This window comes from Halichoeres trimaculatus, unplaced genomic scaffold, assembly GCF_033239565.1.
Source record: "Halichoeres trimaculatus isolate MK-OKI-2021-1 unplaced genomic scaffold, fHalTri1.1 fHalTri1_scaffold_9, whole genome shotgun sequence".
NCBI classification, from domain to species: Eukaryota; Metazoa; Chordata; class Actinopteri; order Labriformes; family Labridae; genus Halichoeres; species Halichoeres trimaculatus.
The window spans coordinates 23,271,973-23,283,443 of record NW_027437188.1 but is presented as its reverse complement, the minus strand read 5'-3'; the positions used below and the strand labels follow the sequence as shown (position 1 = coordinate 23,283,443).

General features: G+C 41.2%; 1 protein-coding gene across 1 annotated transcript; it reads left to right on the top strand.

Annotated features, from left to right (window-relative positions):
- Window positions 1–4,484: 4,484 nt before the first annotated feature.
- LOC141797685 (extracellular calcium-sensing receptor-like) lies at window positions 4,485–8,749 on the top strand. Its single transcript, XM_074679304.1, has 9 exons — window positions 4,485–4,594; window positions 4,758–5,052; window positions 5,157–5,243; window positions 5,432–5,701; window positions 6,223–6,429; window positions 6,549–6,806; window positions 7,325–7,552; window positions 7,635–7,758; window positions 7,839–8,749. Exons 1-9 carry the CDS (start codon window positions 4,485–4,487, stop codon window positions 8,747–8,749), a joined length of 2,490 nt encoding a protein of 829 aa, XP_074535405.1.
- The last annotated feature ends 2,722 nt before the right edge of the window (window positions 8,750–11,471 follow it).

The window sequence follows — 11,471 nt, the reverse complement described above, 5'->3', positions numbered from 1 at the left end:
GATGTTAGGTCCAGATTCTCTTCTGGTATGGGCGGGTGATGGATTTATCTTAAGCCACAGGAACGTCGCTCAGACTCGTTTAAGCCAACCTGATCATTTTCAAACATGTTTGATGTTTATCAGGATGATTATGCCCTTCATTCTCACTGAGGATGACATCAGCAAATCAGAGAGAGGCCCCAACAATAGACAGCAACCGCACACACACATCCAGTTTTCAAGATGACTGCTTTTATGTGACTTAAAAGTAATTCTTTTTTTTCTTAAAGGTGTTCCATCATAGATTTTGCATTGAGTTTAAGGGCAAAATCTAAGATCATTTACTTAAATGTTGCAGTCAAGCTCTATTGCTTTGCATTATCTTATAGGAGTGATGAGATGAGAGTCAACGAGTTGGCATTTCAGGTCAAAGTAGCAAGTGAAGATATCAGGCATTAGTAATAGACCAGTCAGTCTCACAAGTCCTTCACTGACAAGGTCCACAAATTGTTTGGTGAGACTAAGGGCTCTAATTTTGTAGACCAGGCGCAAGTGCAGGCACACCTGCCCTGGGCCGGCCTACGCCGCGCGGACAGGGTGTGACCAGCGCACTTTGCAAGTGTCCTGCAGTGCCAAGAGAGGCGCAGTCAAGGCGCAGTCAAGGCGCAGTCAAGGCACAGAGGAGTGCAGGGGTGCGCGTCCACGCCTCCCTCCACGCAAATGGCAGAGAGGGAGGAGAAAAGCCGTGAGTGGGTTTAACACAGCCGAGCGCTGTTTTCACCAATCAAATGAGCACCTCTCCTCGCCTTTGAATGCCCTGCGGCCGAGGCACAGCGTCTGATTGGTCTGAGTGATCCCCAGCACCGGGGTGTGCTGGAAAGACCCCATAGCAGAGACTGTCAGAGCTGCTGTCCCTGCAGCAGGAGAATGGACAGTGGGACACATTGGAGGACACGCTGCGCGTCCCCTTGTGGGCCAGCTCCCGGGACAGATGTAATCTGTTCCTTTGTCATTAATAGGAGTAAAAAATTAAGAGGCAGTTACACAGCTGGCTTATCCATTCAGAATACTTTTGATCCACCTGCACTCCTGGTTTGTCATTCTGAGGGTAAATTCTGAGTGACATACATTTATTTTGTCTCTTTTTTCTTCGTCTTTTCTCTCCCTCTTTTCTTTAAATGAAATGAGAGAACCAGATATACTCAGTATCCGATGTTAAGGCTGTTTATTGTTTTATTGTAAGATGTGCATCAAACTTCCAGCTGCCGTCAGGTTAACTTTCCATTATGACAAACGGCTTTAATCTGACATTAGATGTGACGGGACAGTTAATATAGTTCAGACAGTTATATTAAATAGTGATTGCTGTGATTGTTTATTGCATTAAAATGTGCGTGACACTCTGGAAACCTGCCTCTGAAGCTTTGTTGACATGTGTGCACATGTGCGCCTGTCACCAAATTACAGCTGCGCAGGGTGCACTCCGCTTTGCGCTGAGGATAGACCAGGTTGGAGCACTTTTTTGGCACGAAATTGTCACTGTGCCAACATGAATATGCCGACACCTCCCCCTGGTGTGCCGTCAACTCCCCCTGGCGCGCCGTCACACCCATCTCTGCGCAGACGGTCTACTAAATTGTCAAAGTGGCAGCGCAAGGCGGTGCGCTGCACGAAATTAACACTGCGCGGGTTGCGCCAGGGTTGCGCCCCCTGCGCTGCGCCACGAAATTAGAGCCCACAGTGTCTGGGCAATCCTTTCCAGGAAGAGTCAAGATCTGCTTCCAGTGAACACAAAAACCATTGCACATCCCAGTGCTGCTAAGGATGTAAGAATTCACTTTGAGAAAGGTCAAGGTGCCTTTATAGACTTTTTAATGGACCGGGTGACAAGGCTTCCTTAGGCCTATCAAAAAGAACAAAACTGACTTCATGAGCCAACTTCCAGTGACAGTACTCAAAAATTACTGTTTGATCTCACAACTCTGTATGTCCTCCAATCAAAAGAGTGTGACTTGCTTGAGTTCTTTAAGCATGATGCCACAAATACACCAAAAATGTCTGCAGTCCATTGCATGTTGACTGTGTTGGTCAACACACACCAGCAGCGGGTTCAGTGCAGCAAGCTGCATGAATGACAGACTGCTGGAGTTGTAAGACCTAAGAGTTCCTAGACCTCCTACTCCATTGATAAGCCTCTTTTCATTCACGGTGGGCTGTAAATCCTCAAACCTGTTGACTCCTGGTCTGGCTCAGATCATTATGTCCATTTGTTGTTGTAGTCAAACTAAATACTATCTGGTTTTGACACAGTTTGTTTTGTTTTGAAAGTCACTGGGTGTATTGAGGTAGTTTCCGTGCACAGGTTTCTGTCTCACTCTAACTCACCTACGCTGAATTCATGCGTCTCAGCTGAGCATTATCTGTCACCTGCTGAACCGCAATGGAACAGGTCTAGTGTAAGATGACACATTGATTTGAATGGAAACCTACACCTACTTTACTAGACCTATAACTATACCTAACCCTAACCTAAATGATCACATCACTCAATAACTTTGATTTTAAAAATACAGAATTCAATTTCTCATATCGAAAAACATAAATTTTAATGTATAGACCATCAAAATGGGATTATTCAATCAAAATATAGCTTGAAACCACTTTAGATGGCAGGCTTCTAATATAAAGGTGTCCTATTTGTTTTGTTTGTTTGTTTTTAAGTGGAGAACATATTTTGAGAAAGTAGGTTTTAATACACTTGCATACCAAATTTGATACTTGTATCACTGAGTAAAAGATAGTTGCAGCAATATGTTGTACTAATAAGAATGCTGCTTTCAGCTTAAATCATAAATAAAGAATAGTTTATTGTATTATTGTGTATTGTGCATTGTATCTCATAATTGCCACTGTCAGAGATTATATGACTAAAATGTCTATATGTTGGTGGATTTCTCAATGTTGTATGTACCTTCATTTTCCTGGCCAATTATGATCCACACATTGACATTAAAGCAACATCAATGGTCAATGTCAAGTACTTGGTCATGTGTTCAACAAAGCCCTGAATTCACAACTCAAGACACAATAAATATCATAGCATAATAATGTCAAAAGATATCTTTTTTTTTAATCTTATATATCTGATTTTGGAAAAGGTAGGAATGTATTATTCAGTTTTGAACAGGGGCTTGCACATGTGTTCACCTGCAGGAGTTTCCATGTGAATCCTGTATGCTCTACCAGTAAGGATGACTTAAGAGATGAAATGATTTGTTGGTTTTGCTTTCACACATTACAGCAAACAGGAGAAACCAAGCAGTTCAGTATGTTCAATATGTCCAGGAACCCTCAAAGGAACCACCGTGTTTTACTCAATATTTTCTCAGATAGGTTGTTACTCATCAGTCCATCAAAAATGCAGACCCCCCCCCCCCCCCCCCCCCTTCTTTATTTTTCTGCCCAAAAGGTGGCAACCTTAGCTGCACAAGTTTTTCAGCTGAAAACACACCTGGACTCTAGACTCCACTCAGATTTAAAGTTGATGACTCATTCAACACCATGCACTAGAATTTCTGTGGAGGAAGAATGACCTTCAGATCTGATGCAGTCACATGCTAACACTTCGGGATGTTTTTTGTTTTTTTTTTAACTTCTATGAACAAGTAACTTACAGACTCAATCAGTCAAATTCTTTGTAAGAAAGAAAAGGTGAGAAAAAAGATCAGAGAAGAGACAATCTAGCTGAATTAAAAACTATCAGCAAAAAGGAAAAGCAAAACGAACAAAACCCAGTAGACATGGGTTTCACCAGTGTATGGTCAGTTCAAATATAAACCCTTCAGTAAATAGTGTTAGTATTGCGGGCCACTAAATGCCTCACCTAAAAAACACACCCAATACAATGAGGCCCAAGCTCCAGCAGGGCAGAAATCTCTATCTGTCAATCTCACAGTTGGCTTGCTACTACGGGGGGCTTTTGTGCTTCTACAAGCTTCCTGTTGTGCCAGCTAAAACAGGGTTTACAAATCCTCTGGGTCATCAACATTGATAAGGAACAACCTTTCAACATGTCTTAAAAATATGCCTCTTCTCCAGCCACCAGTAAGGTAGTAAAACAAACTAAAAGCTGATAATTCATGACAAACTTGCCAATATGACATCCCATTACACATTACTGAACTGAAATTTTCCAGTTAAACACACTTAATTCTATTTTAACATTAATGCAATTGGATTATGTCAAGCCAGCACATCAATGCCCAGATGGCAGATGTCAAACATTAATAGGTAATGATTAATAGGCATTTGGGAATGACGAAGCCTTGTGTATAAAAAGGCCTGTTACAAACAAAGGAACCAGTTGCGGCACACTGGGTGTAGTTATGGGAGTGTATCTTTATGCACATGTATTGATCTTGTTTTATTTCTGTGCCTCCTCTTACTCACTAACTGACTCATTTTCCACACAGTGTAAATTACTAAGACAGTTTCAGCTTAATGAAATGCACAAACCTGGAGATGTGGTACTGGGTGGGCTGTTTGAGGTGCACTATTCCTCTGTTTTCCCTGAATGGACCTACACCACAGAGCCACAGCAACCCAGCTGCAAAGGGTAAGTTTCACTCACATGGAGCAGGGAGAGTGAATCTGTGGAAATATGGGAGTTATGGGAGAGAGTCCAGGGTGTAAAGAAGAAAAAAGATGTTGTGAACTTTTTAAAATGATTTATTGATTTATTCATTATTAACTTTTAACTGTGATATTGTGTTTTGTAGATTTGATATTCTAGGTTTCAGACAAGCAATGACCATGGCCTTTGCTATTGATGAGATCAACAAGAACTCAGATCTGTTACCCAATGTGACTCTGGGATACAGCCTGTATGACAACTGTGTTGCACTTGTGATTGGATTCAGTGGTGGGTTGTCTCTGGCCAGTGGAAGAGAAGAGCAGTATTTGTTTGAGGAGAACTGTACAGGGACCCCTCCAGTGCTAGGGATTGTGGGGGATTCTGCCTCTACTTCTTCTATTGCAACTTCCAGTGTCCTAGGTCTTTACAAAATGCCCATTGTAAGTGTTTTATAGCCTCTTTCTTCTTTTTGGTAAAAGTCTTAAATGTGATTCATTCTGACATATTGTAAGAAAGGAATTCTACTCTCTGTGTCTCTTTGCAGGTGAGTTATTTTTCCACTTGTGCCTGCCTGAGTGATCGAAAACAGTTCCCCTCCTTCTTTAGAACGATACCGAGTGATGATTTTCAGGTGAACTACTTTACTCAAAATAACACCATAAAATTACAAAATCTGTTTCCTTCCTATAAGCCACGAACAAATGTTTCACAAACAATGTATCTTTCTTGATTTTTCTTTATTTAAATGTGAGTCATTTTCGAGTAGTTAATTTTATGCATGACTATTGTATCAGTCAGTACACCAACATGTTATCCTAGGTCAATGCAATGATTCAGATTCTCAAACACTTTGGATGGACTTGGGTTGGCCTGCTTGTCAGTGATGACGACTATGGGCTCAGTGTTGCTCGATCCTTCAAGTCTGACCTGACTCAGTCTGGTGGAGGTTGTCTTGCTTACTTGGAGGTTTTGCCCTGGGACAGTGATCCAGCTGAGCTGAAGAGGATTGTTGAAGCGATGAAGGAGTCCTCAGCTCGTGTGGTCATTGTGTTCGCACATGAAACACACACACTTCATCTGATGGATGAGGTAAAACAAAAACTTTTAAAAGAAACAAGTTCAGAAACATGGCACAATCAAAGCTCCTTTGAGCTAGGTTTTAGTAAGTTATGAAACAGACAGGAATCAGTAGTGAGGCACTTAAATGACTGAGAAAAGCAAAAATGAATGTAAAAAATGTATCAGGATCAATACAGATTATAACATTAGGTTATTTCATATATTATACATCACCCTTGGTGTGAATTAGGCATCAGATGTAATAAAGGTACTCTATCAAAGGAGCCTTTTTAAAGATTCCTAAAATGTAACATGCTTTTTGATTTGAACATAAGACAATTTTGTCAGGGGTGCCCAATCCGTACTACTTGAAAGTTGCTGTATGTATAAAATATAGCTCATTAAAAAAAAAAAAATTACACAGAACCTTGAGGTTTATGTGCAATGATTAAAAAAAACTGTTTGTTTGAAAAGAGGAGAAATACCTCTTTTACAAAATTTCTTTTTCTTCTCACATCTCAAACATAAACTTGAAATCTTGTTGCTAAAAGGTGCTGAGGCAGAACGTAACAGGCCTGCAGTGGATAGCAAGTGAAGCCTGGACAATATCCCCTGTGCTCCAGATCCCAAAACTCATGCCGCTCCTGAGGGGGACTCTGGGTATTGCCATCCGTCGAGGAGAAATACCAGGACTCAGGGAATTTCTCCTTCAAATACGTCCTGACCAAAATGACACTGACCAATCTGAAACTAATATGGTAGGAGGTTTATATGACTTAAGTTTAAATCAGCCATTCACAGTTATAACAAGGAATTAAATTATAAACAGTATCTCAGAATTTTATAATGTTTTTCCTTTTGATGTGTTTTATTCCAGGTGAGGCAGTTTTGGGAATTCAATTTTGGGTGTAAATTTGCTCCAGTAAGTAAGGAAGCTCTCTGCACTGGAGAAGAAGACTTACAAAATACCAACACCGAGTTCTTGGATGTTTCTAATCTCAGGGCTGAGTACAATGTTTATAAAGCTGTGTATGCTCTGGCGTATGCCCTGGATGATATGACGCACTGTGTACCTGGGAGAGGGCCTTTCAGTGGGCACAGCTGTGCTAATTTACAAAAAATGGAGCCATGGCAGGTGTGTATCAATAAACAGTCTACCTGCTAGTGCTTCCGGGTAATAAATACTTGTTCTTCAGTTACTTACTTACTCATGATGTTATTGTAAATCACAGAATAGTGGCAGAATTTCAGTTACTTACTGTATACCAGGGATCTCCAACTCCTACCCTGGAGGGCCGAGAGGCTGCAGGTTTCTTTTCCAACCTAAAACTCCACCAGCTGATTTCACTGATCAGTCCCTGCCCTCTGCTTAGAGGTGGGGTAATCAGTGAAATCAGCTGGTGGAGTTTTTGGTTAGAAAGAAAACCTGTAGCCTCTTGGCCCTCCAGGGTAGGAGTTGGAGAACCCAGCTGTATACATTTGGGGTTTGTGTTCATGACCTCACTGTAAATCACAGAACAGGGATAAAAAAAAATTACCTTTTGTTTTGATACATCCTTCATAACAGGATAACTGCACACCTTTACAGTCAAATCTGAGACTTTTAGATCATTTTTACATGAAAAATTGATTGAAGTCATTTTCTATTCATAGTTTGTTCATTATTTGCAAAACGTCAACTTCATCACACCATTTGGTGATCAAGTTTTGTTTGATGAGAATGGGGATGCCTTACCAATCTATGATGTCATCAACTGGCTGTGGCTCCCCGATGGAAAAACTAAAGTTCAAACTGTGGGTGAGGTGAAGAGATCACACTCCAAAAACGAAGTACTAATAATTGATGAAGACAAAATCTTCTGGAACTTTGCATCAAAAAAGGTATGTTCTGCTTTCCCAGACAAAATCCACTGTTGGGATGTTGAGGCACTTGACTGAAATCTATGTTTTATTTCCCCAACAGCCACCAAAATCAGTGTGCAGTGAGAGCTGTCCCCCTGGTACTCGCATGGCCAGAAAGAAAGGAGAACCTCTGTGTTGTTTTGACTGCATTCTCTGTTCAGATGGAAAGATCAGCAATAAAACTGGTGGGTTTACATGTGAGATATAATTTTTTGACCATCAAAAGAAAATTCTCTCAGCTTCACTAACCTCTCCTTTTTGTCAGATTCTATGGAGTGCACCAGCTGTCCAGACGACTTCTGGTCCAGCCCAAAGCATGACCACTGTATACCTAAGAAAACTGAGTTCCTCTCTTACCATGAGCCTTTGGGTATCTGCTTGACCGCTGGATCATTACTTGGCACCTTTCTTTGTGCTTTTGTCATGGGAATCTTCACCTATCACCACAGCACACCCATGGTACGAGCCAACAACTCTGAACTGAGTTTCCTGCTCTTGGTGGCGCTGAAACTTTGTTTCCTGTGCTCACTGCTGTTTATTGGTCACCCCAGATTATGGACATGCCAGTTGAGACATGCAGCATTTGGTATTAGCTTTGTTCTTTGTGTCTCATGTATTCTGGTGAAAACCATGGTTGTTGTGGCCGTGTTCAAGGCCTCCAAGCCAGGAGGTGGAGCCACTCTGAAGTGGTTTGGTGCCATGCAGCAAAGAGGAACAGTTCTGGTTCTAACTTCTATCCAGGCAGTAATCTGCACAGTCTGGATTGTCTCCTCCTCACCAGCTCCTCACAAAAACACCCAATACTACAATGACAAGATAGTTTATGAGTGTGATGTTGGGTCCACTATTGGTTTTGCCATCTTACTGGGCTACATTGGATTTCTGGCTCTCCTCAGCTTCCTGTTAGCATTTCTGGCAAGAAACCTTCCTGACAACTTCAATGAGGCCAAATTCATCACTTTTAGCATGCTGATCTTCTGCGCTGTGTGGGTGGCCTTTGTCCCTGCTTATGTCAACTCTCCAGGCAAATATGCAGATGCAGTGGAGATATTTGCCATCCTGGCCTCCAGTTTTGGTCTCCTGGTGGCGCTGTTTGGACCCAAATGTTACATAATCCTGCTGAGACCAGAGAGGAACACAAAAAAGGCAATCATGGGTCGAGCCATCCCCAAGTGAACAGAGTCTCAGCTGGTCTGTTAGAGTTCTTATTTCACAGTTTAGTAGAAATGTTCCACAGCATTAGAATGCTGCTTACAACTGTCTTTAATTTGAATAACAAATAAAGGATATTTCCTGTGTTATTGTGATGTATTGCATCTTGTATTTTCAACTGTTGCAGTGTCAATAGTCCTTTTCCAGGACTTGGTCATGTCACAGCAAGAAGCTCACCGGTTCGATTCCCAGCTTGGCCGGTGGGCCTTTCTGTGTGGAGTTTGCATGTTCTCCCTGTGCATGTGTAGGTTCACTCCAGGTACTCCGGCTTCCTCCCCTAGTCCAAAAACATGCCCATTAGTTTAACTGAACATTCTAAATTGTCCATAGGTGTGAGTGTGTGCATTAATGGTTGTCTGTCTGTCTATGTGTCAGCTCTGTGTTTGACTGGTGACCAGCCCAGGGTGTACCCCGCCTCTTGCCCAATGACTGCTAGGATAGAATGAATGAATTATATATATATATATATATATATATATATATATATATATATATATATATATATATATATATATATATATATATATATATATATATATATACATACATACATATAAGAACCATCATAGAGAAGACAAGGACAAGCTTAGGGCACACCCAGAGTGATAAATGCTAAAGTTAGCCAACTTGGAACCAGAAAAAGGCTGACAAGGCCTTCGCCCTTGACCGCCACCAGATCCTCATTGGGGCCAGAAGGTAAAGCTCTCAATTTACTGGTAATGCACACAGTTTATTACTTAACACTGGTATCGGATTGTCATCTGTAACAGTCGATACCCAGAGCATGTGTAACTGCATTGGTGCTGGGACCAGTACAGATGGATCAGTGCATCCCTTGTTCTGATGATTAATGAATTCTGTTGATGGATTGTCAATTAGTTTAGTTTAGTTTAGTTTAGATTCTTTGTTCATTTGTTAATTGTTTCTTGTACAGTCCCCATTAACTTACTACTCAGTGAAAGAGGCAGCTTAAAATGCAAACATTGGCACAACAGGATTTGTGCATCACATAGATTTACTTCACCATACAGTACTCTCACAATGCTCCCAGCTTCCTTTTCAGATGGTGCAGTCCTGTAACACATTTTTATGAGCACCACATCACTGACTTTCTTTCATTTTGGATTAAATAAGCAGTGTATCTCCATAAATTTGACATGATACCTCAAGCCTTTTGAAGTCCAGTGACATGGGCTCCTTATCTGCAGAGGTTTACTCCACAGCTAGAGATGTGCCTTCCCCCTGCCATACATACACATGAATTAAGAGAACTCATATTCACATTTGAAAAGACATACCAAGCCTGTAACTTCAATAAAATGTACAGTACTGACCATATTGTCTTCTGGTGGCTCCAGAAGGACAACTGTGTCCCCAGACAATGTAAGCAAATACAATGTCTGACGGTACAATGTTGTCAATTATTTTTAATCTACAGTGGAACTTTAATGTGTACCATGTAAGAAGCTGTAACTTGCATTTTCAAGGACTGAGTCTGCCACGGTCCCTCCCTGCATCAGTTTCATCAATGGCCTTCCCTTTACTCAGATTAATTGCCCGTTTCTTTGCTGGGGTCAGGTCCTGGCTGGGTGAGCAACCCCCAAGGCTAGTTCTATGTGCTTTTTTTCTCACTGCTAAAATCATACAGGGATTCATTGTCAGCAGACAACAAATCTATCACTTCATTTCATTCACTGGCTTTTAGGTGACCTTACAGTAACTTAGCAGACTGCAAAGTATCTGTATGTTTTGTTTTCATCTGTTGCAAGGCAACTGCAAAGAATGACGCATGACAGTGGGCCATTTTCCATTAGTGATTTTGTGTTTAATCTGGTGGTCATCTTAAAAATCCATTCACACACACTTATCCCAAGGATCAACTACTGGCTTGACTAAGCTGTGTCTTTTAATATCCTGGCTTGGGAAACATACAACAAATCAATACAAGAAAGTGTCAGCAAGGCTTGGTTAAGCCGGACCTGCTCATTTATCCTGGATGTCTTTTTCCTACTTTTGAGCGATACCCCAAAGGACACTCAAGGCCTAACCTTGCCAAAAAACACAGCCAATACAATGAGGCCCAGTCTTCAGCAGGGCAGACGTGTCCATTTGTTGTCCCCATTATTAGCTTGGTTCTTTAGGGGGCTTTTGCTCTTCTATGAGCTACCTGTTGTGCTAGCTAACACAGAGGTTACCAAACCTTTAGCACAATAGCGTTTACTGGTAACAACCTTTGAAAATATCTTGAAAATCTGCCTCTTCTCCAGCCCCCAGTAAAGTACAGAAAAAAATAAAAGTTTATTTGATGCCAAGCTTGCTAATGAGACATTCCATTAGCTTATTTCAAATGTTTTGTTTTGTTTTGTTTTTTTTTTTCAGATGAATAAACTCAATTTTATTGTAACATTTTGTTGTGGATTACGGCCTTCCAGTTCATCAATGCCCTGGTGGCAGATGTCAAACATTTATACATAATGATTAAGGGCATGCATTTGGGAATGACGAAGCCTTGTGTATAAAAAGGCCTGTTACAAACAAAGAAACTAGTTGTGGCAGAAGGGGTGAAGTTATGGGAGCGTATCTTTATGCACATGTACTGATCTTGTTTTATTTCTGTGTCTCCTCATACTCACTAACTGACTCATTTTCCACACAGTGTAAATTACTGAGCAGGTTTCAGCTTAAT

What these genes read in the sequence shown, in the direction of transcription:
- LOC141797685 (XM_074679304.1), top strand. Translation starts at nt 4,485, where the DNA reads ATGCACAAACCTGGAGATGTGGTACTGGGTGGGCTGTTTGAGGTGCAC. An exon ending in GTCTTTACAAAATGCCCATT is followed by an intron (nt 5,053 to 5,156) that starts GTAAGTGTTTTA and finishes GTCTCTTTGCAG; the next exon opens with GTGAGTTATTTTTCCACTTG. An exon ending in TACCGAGTGATGATTTTCAG is followed by an intron (nt 5,244 to 5,431) that starts GTGAACTACTTT and finishes ATGTTATCCTAG; the next exon opens with GTCAATGCAATGATTCAGAT.